The sequence below is a fragment of the Phycodurus eques genome, chromosome 1 (genome assembly GCF_024500275.1).
Source record: "Phycodurus eques isolate BA_2022a chromosome 1, UOR_Pequ_1.1, whole genome shotgun sequence".
NCBI lineage: Eukaryota > Metazoa > Chordata > Actinopteri > Syngnathiformes > Syngnathidae > Phycodurus > Phycodurus eques.
The window spans coordinates 50593390-50607163 of NC_084525.1; the positions used below are offsets into that span (position 1 = coordinate 50593390).

General features: G+C 42.2%; 2 protein-coding genes across 6 annotated transcripts in view; both read right to left on the reverse strand.

Moving 5' to 3' along the window:
- The window catches only part of slc2a4rg (SLC2A4 regulator), a 41191-nt gene extending 37968 nt beyond the window's left edge, over window positions 1–3223 (reverse strand). The window contains exons 1-2 of the mRNA XM_061698171.1: window positions 2799–3223; window positions 693–922 (exon numbers count right to left, since the gene is read on the reverse strand). Coding sequence (XP_061554155.1) covers window positions 693–922; window positions 2799–3026 — 458 coding nt within the window. The 5' untranslated portion in view covers window positions 3027–3223. The remainder of the gene's footprint in view (window positions 1–692; window positions 923–2798) is intronic.
- A 2493-nt stretch (window positions 3224–5716) lies between these two features.
- LOC133413599 (uncharacterized) overlaps window positions 5717–13774 on the reverse strand; it is a 43909-nt gene continuing 35851 nt past the window's right edge. For all 5 annotated transcript variants that reach the window (XM_061698192.1, XM_061698212.1, XM_061698202.1 and 2 more), the window contains one exon: window positions 5717–10641. In XM_061698192.1, the coding sequence (XP_061554176.1) occupies window positions 10153–10641 (489 nt within the window). In that variant the 3' untranslated portion in view covers window positions 5717–10152. The remainder of the gene's footprint in view (window positions 10642–13774) is intronic.

Here is a 13774-nt window from a genome sequence, read left to right on the forward strand (position 1 = left end):
CGCCGAGCGGGGGACCGGCCGCTGCGGGCTGCATATGGACAGGCTCACCCAGCCCGCGGGTTTCTCTTTACCCATCGATTGCGAGGGACTCGTGGCTGCTCTGCTCCCCGCAACTTTGAAAGCCTGTGAGTCTGTCTGCCGAACTCGCAGCAAGCGGGGGCTCCTCCCCACTCCTACCCCCTCAGTGGGGGCGAGAGGGAAATCTAAGATTGCCGTACAATTAAAAACCATATGGAAGATGTTTTTACACCGCACGTGCTCGTGTGCATGCCCTTGCGGCCTCTGCGATTTGAAAATTATATTCTATTACGTTGCTGTGTTGGTTTGATTTTGATTCATCTTTCAGCCCTACCTAATAGCCCCCAAAATAAGAATGATGCCCTCGCTCACATGATCGTAGAAATAGTACCAAAGTATCCGAGGCTAGTTTTCCCAGTGGAACAGTGTCAACAGTCGAGTCGAGTAGGTACCATTTAGTGGAAAAGGGAATCATTTGTTCATCCCTCCACTTGTTGATCCACTATGCACAAACTGTACATGGCAGGCAAAATGTTCTTTATAACTATGTCTATCACAAGTGAAGTGGACAATCAGCTTGTATATGTCACTTGTATAAACAGTAAAGTTCGCTTTTTAATGTCGTGCAACATAATCATGTAGGGCAAATGTAGAAATGGTTTGAAGATGTCTACCTGTTTCTGGGGACAGGGATATGAGAGGAAGGGAGAGGTTGTCTCTCCGTCTGTGGTACATTCTGTCCTTGTGCTGGCCTGAAGCTGATGGCCATCTCCGCCAGCCTCTCTTGATTCCTGATGTCCAAGTGCATGAATGGCGTTTGCCCATTAGTGCCTGGGCAGTGCGTAGGACTGGTCCTCTTCAGGCTTGCAGTGCAACCAGTGTCTCTGTGTTCGCCGAGGCCAGTCTACAAAATGGAGAGATAAAAATTAGGCTAACATTTGAAGTAGTGACACACCAAAATGAAAATTCTTGACAAAACAATTTGGAAAATGAGGAAACCAATGCCAAAAAAGCAAAATAAATTATTATGCCAATTATTAGCAAAATTGCATTTACAGCTATGACTGCGAAGCTGCCAACCTAAAGAAAATCACTTCCTGAACATTTTGTCTGAATTTCCATATTTACTTTTTCAGCGTTCATACAGGACTGTCATGTAGTTTACTTTTTTACTCCACACAAATGCACAAATAAAGTATTATCGTGCACATCTTTATCTTTAGTTTTCTGCTTTAAAAAAAAAAAAAGGAGAGGTGACATATCACATTTGTTTACATGGACATGAAAATAAACAAAGAATGAAAGCTAAATCGAAACATGAGGTTCTTAGCCCCACCAGGCAGTCACATGACCGCACGCAAAGTCTCTGCGGCCCCACACTGGAGCAAAAAATGTCAATGTGACTCAGATACGTGAAGCGTGGTCCAAACAACAGCGTATGACTCGCAGTCAGAAGAGCCCATTATCTCACTATGAAAAAGAGCAGCTATGTCATGCACGCTCATCTGAGTCTGCCTAAAAATGTCCACATTTCAGCCTTCAACAACTTCACTTGGAACTTGAGAAGACACGCTGTGGTTTTCTAAGTCATCTCTGGCTGGTGAGCCTATTGTGCTGTTTCACAACGATAAACAAGCCAAGATGACTTCGGGTGAGAGGCGGAGAGGCCCTGGAATTGGTCGCCAACCAATTACAGGGCATGTATAGACAAACAACCATTTATACCCACATTAAAACCTCAGGACAATTTGGAGTCTTCAATGAGTGTAATGCACATGTTTTGGAATGTGGGAGGAAGCCGGCGTAGCTGGAGAACACCCACAGAAGCATGGGGGGAGAATATGCAAACTCGAGACGGGAAGGCCAGAACCTAGATTCGAACCCTCAAAACTGTGAGTCAAGAGCACTTGTCCACTAGTTTGTCTGAGATTTCTATTTTACATCCATTATTGTTTTGGTACACAGTGCACATTCCTATCTTACATTTCTGGCTATTAGACGTTCATGTTGATTAAAAAAATGAATAATAAATCAAAAGTTACTCACCCGTCAGTCAGTATTTGATTAGGTTTTTTCACTGAATACTGTACTTGGAGAGACTGTCTCCTGCCTAATTACTTTTTATTTTAACATGACTCATAAAATGAAAAAATAATAGTTCAATTATTTGAGGGGGCATGGGGTTTGTTGTTTTTTTGAGTACTCTATTCACCTCTTGTCATGACCAGTGTGTTACAATGTGTCATCATTTCAACAGTGCACATAGTTTGCCTGGGTGATGAAATGCAAAAAGCAACATGAGGAGTGAGGACTTGAAAACTTTGGGCGATTACTAGAAGGAACTAACGTGGAGCCCGTACAAACAGCTCAGCGTTTGTTTGCGGCGTGCATTTGTGCAAAAGGCCAACTGGTGTTTTTTAGGCCTATTGCAAAGCTCCACCCTGAAGTATGGGGGAGGGGGGGGAGGGGCACCACTTTGGTACCCTCTTTCCGGTGAACATTGCAAACACACAAGCTCGAACTCTGTGAATAACCCTTTTAAAAGTGGTTTGGAGACTGTTAAGTGCATGCAAAAGGCATGCACGCCGAGGTCGGACGGTGGAAAATCAGCGCGTTAAAGCGTCAAAACTTGTCACTCGAGTGCGCACCACGACGGGCCTGCGCCAAAAAAAAAAAAGAAAGAAAAAGAAAATGAAAATGAAAATGAACAAAAACAAAAACGCCACTGAGTTGACAGAGTGGTTGAAATCTCGACCCCCGCCCCCCACCCCGACACTTACTTTTCCCCCGTCGTGCAATATTCGTCCGTTCCCTTCGGGAGAGGCGTTATCCTGCCCGTCGAGCACACATTTGAAGAGGACGGTCCCGTTGGTGGACGCCCCCGGCCGCGAGCCGCTTTTCTCCAGCCGGCCGTCGCGGAGCACCGAGCGGGTCGCCCGGCAGCCGAAGTCCCCACCGGCGACCGGCGTCCCCGCCGCCGGCTTGTCCAAAACACATCTAGAATCCATTTTAAGGCCGAGCGAGGGGAAACTAAAGAAGTCAAACCCGCTTTCTGTAGATCTTAGTGCAAAATTCTCGAGTGAGATACATTTATCGGGATTGTCGCGACTGGATAGACATTATTTGCCTCGTCCTTCTACGTCTACTCTACATGGAGCGTTTCGCCACCGCCAGGCTCGCCGGGATATTCAAAAGCCGCCCGGTCCGGAGGATAAAAAAGATTGTTTTGCCTCTTTCCTCCAAAAGAATGACACGCCCCCTTAGCTTTATCCCCATTGGTCCCGCTCGTACGTAAACATAACACTCTGGCACGCGTCCACAGAAAGGCGGTCGGTGATTGGCCGATCACCCCGCGTCAGTCATTTTGCCTGTAATCTAATTGGCTGAGAGAGGGGAGGTGGGCGTTGTGCTTTAAGTTTACCGGCCGGTGTCTGTCGATGGTGACGCATAAACTGGTCTGAGGCGAGTAAAAAGAAGTTCAATTTTTCAACCGTATTTAGTTTCATCGGTTGGATAAAATTAGCTTTCGTGTCAAAATGTTTTTGGACAATTTCATCAGTACGCTATGGGTTCTCAAACTGGGATCTGGGGAACTCCGGAGGATCAACAAGCCATAGGTCGGGGTCCTAAATTGCAAAAAAATTATTACTGTATCGTTTTTTTGTTTGTTTGTTTTTAAATCATATCTACATATGCGGACTGGCATTCTAATAAAACAAACACAATACACCAATTACTTTGCCCTACTTTAGCTTTGTTTTGGTTAATGAAAAGCTCTGATGTGATTGTCAGATATCACCACATACTGTAAATCCAATATCCCTGCATAAATAAAGTTTTTTTTTTTAAGGAACAATATAATTACTCATTACACCATGTATTATTTCAGGAATACAGGAATATATTTATTTTTTTCAGAATAAAAAATGGAATATTACAAAATGAAAGAGTAAGTTTACAGTGTTAAAACTAGAGGTGTCACAACAACTATTTTGATAATTGAGTCATCGATTAGACAGTAATTCTCAAAGTGTGGTAGGAGTACCACTGGTGGTACATGGGCTCGCTCTTATGGTACACCAAACAATCACTGAATTGAATGTTCAACTGTGTTTATTTATTTATTTTAATCCAGTACAGTCCGTTTGTTGAGTGCAGTTCGGTTGTTTTTATGTTTTAAATACAATCCATTTGCAAAATTTATTTAACTTATGTGCAATACATTTCAATTTAATTATTATTTAAGTAGTTTTTTTTATTTTCCTATATTTAAGCACAGTGTTAATGTTCAAACTGTGCATAATATAGTGACTAACAATAATACAAAATATACTTTGGAAGAATAAACCCTCTACCTCGTTTCAATGAACAATTGGGCCAACTATGCTACGGTATTTTAATATTGGTCATGATGGTGGCACTTGGAGAGCTTAGTATTTTTTGAGGTGGTACTTGGTGTAAAAAAATTTTTTTGGGACATTGTTTAAATTGGAATTGCCCAAATCCTCAGAATTTGACTTCTGTAGTCATCCATGAAAGCAGACTGATTATCTTTGTGTTTAATCAAAATTAGACATTTGCAAATATCTGCGTTTACTTTGGAAAACAGTTTTCAACATTTTTGCCCATTTTCTGACATGTTTACGGACCAAACCGGTAACTTTATCATAATCAGTTTAAGTTTGTGTATTTTCTACACTGTCAATTTAATGTCATGATGTCATGATAATATATATTTATCGATGAATCGAAAAAATAATTGACAGTGACTAATTGAAGCTCATTATAATTTCATTATATATATAGTAATATAACATCTTTAATAAGCAGGGATATACCGACAATAAGTGTTGTACTTTAAAAATGGTCGTCCTCCAATGTAATCGCTAGTTTCAGCCACTGACGTATCATCACATACTGTAAATTTGACAACCCTACATGAATATTTCCTTTAACAAAAAGATTGTTATTACAGGAATACAGTCCTTTTTTTCTAGAGAATAATGGCATTGTGCCCAGAATACAATGCATAAATATTATGAGATTAAAGTTGTGGTAGTTGTAGTAAATGAGGTTCCTTCGCTGGTAGTACTCTAGGGTGTGAGGCTTGGTCATCTGGGATCCTCTGCATCGAGAAGACCCAGATGAGGTGGCTCGGGCATCTGGTTAGGATGTGTTCAGGACGCCTTCCTGCTGAGGTGTTCTGGGCAAGTCCCACCTAAAAGAGTCCCCGGGGACGACCGAGGACTCGCTAGAGAGACTAGTTCTCCCGGCCGCGTTGGGAATGCCTCGGGATCCCCCCACTCCCCAGAAAAGTTGGACGAAGTGGCTGGGAAGAGGGAAGTCTGGGCTTCCCTGCACAGGGTGCTGCCCCAAGTTGTTTTTTTTTTTTTTTTTTTTTTAGGAATTGTCACACCAAGGCACAATGGGTGTAAATTAGTTAAGCAGCATTGACAGTATCCAAGTATCAGACAACAAAGACTGAAGCTCTTGCCTCGCGCAACCCACGAGGAAGATTAAAAAAAAAAATAGGGCTGTAACGATACAGAATGGAATCCAAATATTGCCTGTGAATCTGTATTGTCTTTGAAATGGCAGAATCGGGAATCGCCCCTTCCTTTTCTTCAGTAGCAGGATAATTGCTATGTTGTACCCTGGCTGGTACAAAAGAGTGATTCGATGGACCAAAACATTCTAATGTGCCACTTTATTAGAAAAGTAAAAACTCACTTTTATATTTTATGAAGGTTAATATAAAACATTACAATCTTTTGCATATCTGCACTGCCACACGATCTATTTTGTGTGTGTATATATATGTATGTATATGTACTTTATACACACACATACATATATCCATACATATATACTGTACATATACTTATATATATTATTTTCAAACTAAATCCTGTGCTTTGAGAACATAAAACATTGGCTACAGCTGTCACAGCAGTATTGGCCCCTAACTACATCCAAAGACAATTAACAAACATCATCTGTATGTGCATGGAAAGCAGGAAACAATTTGCATCCACAAATGACAATGTGTCTGTGATAACCAGTTGACCCCAACAAATATACTGCATATCCTACATTGTGACAACATCAGAACAGCAGCAGAGTATTTTACACATTTACATATCCATACTGTATTTGTGCAGCGAACATTTGTCTCAATCAGCGTACGACAATGTTCCACGAAATAAATCGCATCAGTGCTTTGTTTCAAGAGAAAGAAAATGGGGCCCAAAGTGAGAGCCAGGGGGAAAGGATGAAGAGTGAGAGCCGGCCAGCATTGTCTGAGAGGCTTCTCAGCTGTCAGCCATTTTTCATATTAGACAGTTGCTGCATCGTTGCTATCAGACCGGACCGAGCTTGACATTCACACTCTCGGAGTCCCTCGGAAGTGGACAACCAAAGCCCCTCCCCAGCATAGCGAGGTGAAGCGGGGGGCAAAGCAAGCTCAGTGTCCTGTATTGGAGAGTGAACACAGCTGGGGTAGGGAGTGTAGGCAGGGGCAAAAAACGTGCTTCCTCCCCTTAACTGGAAACGCACGGCTCAATGTTGCAGTGTGTACCAACCCATGTGTGTGTGTGTATGTGTGTTTGTGCGTGCAGGAGGAGGAGGGTGTGTCGGGTCCGTGTTCGTTTTCAGTGATCCACATCCAGCTTCATGCTAGTGCTTCTTCTCCCTCCCCCCATTTCTATCATTCCTTCTTGCTCCCCCATTGCAGAATATAAACACCGAGGCCTAAAATCCTGGTGGCTTCAATCAATCTTTTTCTCGTTCCTTCCCCTTCTCCTGGTCGTTGCTTTGGGGGGGAAAATTGCTCTGTGCAATACATGGCAAAAAGTACAACAGAAGACTAACAAAGAAGAGATTAATAAAGTACCACAATAATTGTTTCATCTCCATATATTAATGCATGCACTTTTTGGATCAAGCAGGATAAATTGCACCAACACAGGCTTGTTTCATGGCAGTGGCGTGAGCTATTCATTGTCCAAAAGGAGACAGAAAAAAAAAATGAAGAGTGCCATAAAATACATTGGTGTGTTTGCTTCTTTGTACTTTGACACTTAAAACATATGCTACTGACCTTTTAAACATTTGCATGGTTCTCTCACAGTGAGATCATTCTACTATATCCCTCATCACTCTTGCCTCATAACCACATGTTTATTAAATTTCTAAGGTTTTGTTTTTCCCCTCCATTCATTTTTCAAGTTCCCCAAAGCTACATGAAAAAGACATTGTTTACAACGAGGGATGCGGGGACCGCAGAGCAGGCTGAGGAGAGCGCCAAGGGCAATCGTCCTAAAGACACTCCACAGTTGTTTTCTTTGGAGTGCAAGCTTTCTGCTGCTATTCCAACCAGCAACTGTACGACTCGAGAACGATCGAAAGCGCGAATTTGACTCGGAGCCAGAGCGCAAACGACAACATATACAGCATATTAACAGAAAATATATGGGCAGCCATTCCTGCAGCTGTTGAGTGCAATAGTACAATAGTCATAAAATCACATTCAAAAGAAAAAGAAGTCACTTTCCTTACTTTACGAAGGAAGTATTTTTGAAGAAGTCATTCTTTTATACTAGTACGGAAACAGTCTTCTATTGTGAAATGTGTCACCCGTATAAGTCTTGCTCAACACTCTGGCAACCCGAACCTGGTCGCTTTACCCTGTAAAACTCTGCCAAGCATGCATGCATTTAAGTGTGTGTGTGTGTGTGTGTGCGTGTGTGTAGTGTGTGTGAATGTGAGAGAGAGCGAGGAGGGTGGGGGGGGGGGGGGGGGTGAAGGTGGGTGGAGTGGGAAAGAGGAGTGTCATCAAGCCTTTGGCAGCGGCTTCAGATAGATGTTTGTCAAATCTGAGCGTGAATTGTTACTTGATGCCACAATTACCTTGAGGACGACATTGTTAACCAAACCAAAGAGATAAGCGACGCCAAGAGGGATGTGGCAAGCAGGTTTAAAATTTAAAAGCTAAGTTTGACTACCCACTGAATGAACCTCGTAGATAACAACAATGTCTTTCTGAATAGTCGAAATCACATTTGGAGTAGTTGGAAGTTTCATTCCAGATATCTGTAATGTAATTGTGCAGTCAAAACAACAGATAGACATATAGCGAATATCCGCAATGTCATTGCGCCTGGGAGTCAGACATTACACGTTACAGATATGTACTATTCAGTTGCAGACACCCGTTGGTGAATTACGGATATCTGCAACTCAAGTCATAATTTCAGTTCCAAAATATCTACAAGTAGTGAAAAACTATGACAAGCCTTCATAACATTAAACAGCGAGACTACATATGTGTTGCACTTGCAGGTATCTGTAATTCAGTTTTGCCTAGTCAAAAAGAACATCTCAGATATCCATAACTATATTCTTCCAATCCACAATTAGCATTTCAGATATCTGCAACGTCATTTCACGTCAGACAACTGACGTCACTTTTGCCATTCATGTGTATGGGCTTTCTCACTACAAATATCTGCAACTGAATTCCAGATATATCTGAATTATGGATTTCTGCGACTGAATTATAGATAATCTGTAACTCCAGTTTGCGATATCTACAATATGATTCCTGCTTTGACAAGTCATAATAACAGTTGAAGATATCTTTAATTCACCTCAATTCAAGATATCTACATGTCCCTTTTTTAGATATCCCGAATCAAGTTTTAACGAGGCAAAATTAAGTTGTAGAGATTTGCGACTACAACTCAAACTGTAGATGTCTCAAACTGGAGTTACTGATATCAACAATTCCATTTGGGACAGCTGGAATTCCACTAGTGGATATCTACAATGGAATAGTAGATATCTGTCATGAGAACCCCCATAGACATGAACGGTAAAAGTGACGTCGTTGGTCCTAGGCAAAATGACCTTTCAGATATCTGTATCTGTTATCTGATATCTGTTTTGACAAGGCAAAAGTGAACGACAGATTTCTATCTGTCGTTTCGACGAGTCACAATTGAGTTATAGATATCCTGAATGAAAATTCAAACTCTTCAAAATGTAATTTACTAGTTAGAATGACGTTGGTTGATATCTACGATGTTCCTTTTCGATAGTCAAACTTGGCTTTTAAATGCCATACCCATAAACATGAATGACAAAAGTGGGAAGATGGCATTGCAGAAATCTGAAATAGCAGTTGTGGAGAGGAAGAATATACTTGCGGATATGTGAAACGTTCTGTTTAACAAGGCAAAATTGAATGACAGATTGCTGCAACACATATCCAGTGTCACAGGTAAATGTCGGAAGTGCTTGTCATAGAGGGCTGCTTTTGATTGATAACTGCTAATACGTTTCGGGCACATTGATGGCGGTTTGTCAAATGGACAGCCATCAGCAGTCTTCACTTGCGTTTGAGTTTGAGCAGGCCTACAAATGACTGGCCTTTGTTTGTACAAAACATCACAACTCTCTCTGCCAAGCAACAGGTCAGTGTGCACAGGGAACATGTTTCAGATGTTTGCTTAGGTTGAGCTGAGCTCCAAAAATCCCTGTGACATCCATCTGCTTATATTACATAAGTGCCCCCAAGTTTAGAGGTGCGTGTGTGTGTGTGTGTGTGTGTGTGCGCGCGCGCGCGTGTGTGTTTACGCACGGCAAAGCAATGCGCCGTGGTCTCCTTCTCCTAACAAAGCCACCATCATTGCTACTGCTCTCCGTGGTTTGCACAAAGCATGCATTTAAATTTTCTATACATATGTTCATATTCAAATGTGCTCAAATTGTGAGTTACGCCACACCAAATGATCATAGTTCATACAAAAATAAAGATATTATGGAAAATGATGCCCATAAACATGAGTAAAGTCACTGATAGAGTATGTTTGAAAATGAATACTCCAGCTGTCTTTTTCTTTTCTTTTCTTTTCGATAAAGCATTTTTGGTCCTCTTAGGGTTGAGGCTGGTTCTGAAATACAAACCAATGAAGGGAAGTCTGAACCTGGATTAAAACCCTGTTTGTACCTGATGTCAAATTTGATCGTCATTTTGTTTGTCTGGAGTAGTCATGGTACCTACAGTATGTACAGCAACCTTACGGCAAGTTAACAGGACAGTCTCTTTCTGAGCCGGATCCGCATGTCTGCCAGCTACAGGCCGGTGACATACATCTCCATCCCGTCATTGAATGTGAAGATGGTGGTGGTGCTGGAGCTATTTCCTCCTTTCACATCGCCGATGGTCTCATAGAAGTTCTCTCCCCCGGGCAGGCCTCGAACAGGCAGGGGGTTGGAAGCTGAGCCCTGAGGTGCAGCTGGCGGTGCCTGTTGCTTCTTCCTCTTAAGTGTGGCAGTACCACCGGCCGCGCTATTACCAGCGGCGGCCTGTTCACGTTTACGGTGGCTGTCAACGGTGGCGTACGCGGGGTCGGACTCGGCTGCCGCGCACGCGGGCCAGGCCCTGTCTCCCGTCGGCTCGTAGCACGGCTCCTCCTGGGAGCGGGCCTGGGCCTGGACCCCTCGGCCTCGGCCCTTTCCTCTCTCGCCACCAAATGAGCGCGGAAGGGTCTTTGCTCCATTGCTTTCCATGGGAGTCTTTTTCTTCTGAGTTTTGCACACGATGGAGTAGGTGTCTGCAATCTGACAACACACAAAAATGAGTTAAGTCGAGTTCAGCACTCAGTTGTTCATTTTTACTTCTCCTCTCGAGAAAGATTTCCTTTTTTTTTTTCAATTGAGTATTACAGGTTATAGGCCGCATTAATGGACGCAAAAGTTTTGAAATTATTTATCTTGGCCTTATGTTTTCATATCACAAAAACCATGGCATTTGAACAGGGGTGTTCACTTTTTATATACACTGTAGGGAGAGCAGTTTGCTCATCATGAATTCACCTAATATCACCCCTCTCCTGTGGAACCTATTTTTAGCTTTCGCATATTTTTGTGCTCTTTCTTTTATGCCCATGATGCCAGACGATGCCACAGAACAGGGTAGAAGAAAATTAGTATTTTTGAAGTAATATTTCTCGACCGAGACATTAAGATCTTTGGATGTTAGAGCTAAGTTTAGCCTGGGTTGTTAGTGGAAGTTATGCATGCTTTTCCGCATGTGCATGTACAGGTGGATTTAAAAAAATAATAATAATAATAATTTGTAAGCCATTTGGGTTGTTTGGGTGATTTGGGATCATAGTTTGTGGTATATTTATGGTTTATACTAAACTTTTTTTTTTTTGGGGGGGGGGGGGGGGGTGAATTACTCCAGCTTTTCTCCCACCCGTGAATAGCGGAGGTTTTCTGTAGCTGGATAGGCAGATAGGCATGGGGACGGATACAAAATTGTCTCCTTACAGTACTTTTGTCAATTTAGATATAATAAAATGCAAATGCGACAGTCTGCCGCAATGAAACAGTCCCAGTCACGTTTTCCACTACCAGCAGGCATATGCACACATACCCGCGAGGTGGTGCTCAACCACATGCCCTTTTTGTTGCAGCCCCTTTTCCCCTTCATTCATCAATATCTTTTAAATTACCCTCTATGCCATCAATTTTACCCAAAATATTTTGAAATTTGACCTTGGGAGCATTGTACATATGCTACTACTTTGCATACAGCCCCCCTCCTTCTCCTTCCTAAAACCTGTCATTTGAATAGGTGTGTGTGGACTTTTTATATCCACGGTAACCTCCTGCTTACCTCCAAAGTTAAGAGTTTTATTATTGACTGTGTTGATTGTGTCAACAGAAATAAAGTTAACTACATTTTTTGTCTTAATTGTGAATACTTATAAATAATTTGGGCAATGGGTTCCCTTTTTTTGGGGGGGGGGGCCAGAAATTTCTGTGCACGCGCCTGATTACGAGGTCTCTCGAGCATTTGTATACAACCTATACCACAAGGAATATTTGTGGCTTAATGAATGCTGGGCAAAAAGACTGCTAATTTGAGGTGTGCAGACAGTGGCGAGAGCCCGATGGAGTGGGTGTGAGAGTGGCAGTGTTTGCCCGGTGCTGTAACCTGACCTATTTTGACAGGGTAGGATAAGACAGAGTAAACCGTGTTATCGCACCGTCGAGGTCTAGGCGGAGAGTCAAGCGTTACCCTAGCAGTGGATAGACCTGTTAAAGTTTCACAAGTGCTTTGGCAACAGAACAGTGAGCTATGGTGTGAAAGATCTGGACGCCAGCCAACGCGCTGAAAGAAAAAAACCTGCTCAGTGGTGTTCGCTAATGGACTTTGCCCACAGTTCATTTGCCTTGGATCAGGCATTGTGATTGTAGGTGTGTGCGAGCACATATTGTACACATTCGGTCATTACATGCGTGTGTCTACTGCGAAGCATGTGAGGGAAATTCGGACAACTAGTGCTGTCCGTTCCGGCATTTTTTCTGTCAAATTTCTATCAGCAGGGTAGCACGAGAGCAGAGGACTGTGGGACATGTCTGTGTTTACCTTCGATGATCACCGCCCAACCAACAGCTCTTCTAAGTGACAATCACTGGCACGCTGTCTTGTGCATACCTGATATCATAGATAGTGGAGAACAAAATTCTCATGGGAAGGATCCACAAGTATGTTTAACCCCTTTGTGCTTTTACCTGTCCTACGTTACAGAATTCACCTATTGCAGATTCAGTGCATTGTACATTTGTTTTATACATTTATATCACGTACAGTTTACCATATCGTGGGATTTTGAGTCTGTGCTGTAATTGTTTTGTGGTAAATGAAACGCTTCCTAGCCTAAAACACTTATGCAATAAAAAAAAATCTATATATTAAAACATATTAAAAATAATACAATTTAATGTACTGTACTATTGTGCATTAATGTGCACTTAAGAATTTCAAAGGTGAGAGAGTATAGAAAATGTTTCTAAGAGTATGGTAGCGGTTAAAAGGACTGTGTGGAAGATTAATAGGAGTCTGGGAAGGTTCATACAGCTTTGAAATTTCCATGAATCCATTTTCTGTACCGCTTATCCTCACTAGGGTCGCGGGCATGCTGGAGCCTATCCCAGTTATCTTCGGGCGAGAGGCGGGCTACACCCCGAACTGGTCACCAGCCAATCCCAATTTCGAGTCTTCAATTAACCTACCACGCATGTTTTTGGGATGTGGGAGGAAACCGGAGTACCCGGAGAAAACCCATGCAGTTTTAAAATATGTATAATTGATTTAGAAAAAAAATGCGGTCGCTACTTTAATGATTTCACCTAAAGCGGGGATGGTCCGGAACCTAACTCCCGCGATAAATGAGGGATTACTTTAATGTTATGGTACAATGGTGCCTTGAGATACGAGTTTAACGTGTTCCGTGACCACACTAGAAACTCAAAATGCTCTCGACTCAAATCATCTTTCCCCATTGAAATGAATGGAAATGCCATTTATCCGTTCCAGCGCCCCCATCACAATAAAAAATTTTTTGGGTTTTAATATGGAAAAATAGCACGATAATATTGTACTTTATGAAAACCTTGAGGAAGAACATATTGAAATACAATGTATAGAATTGAACAGTGATGTGTCCGCCTAGGCCACCGGGAGGCAGTATACAGGCTTAAACGAAGAAGAATAGTACTTGTACCACTACTGAGAGTGACTCAGTAAGATGCTGTAATATTAGTCGTTTTAGAATAAAGAATATAATGCTGGCGTTGGGCAGAAACCTCCTATGTCCGAATTTGGTCAATTTCATATTTTTTTTACACAAATGTATACCACATGGCAAGTCCCCACATGAGTATGTAATCTTTTCACATA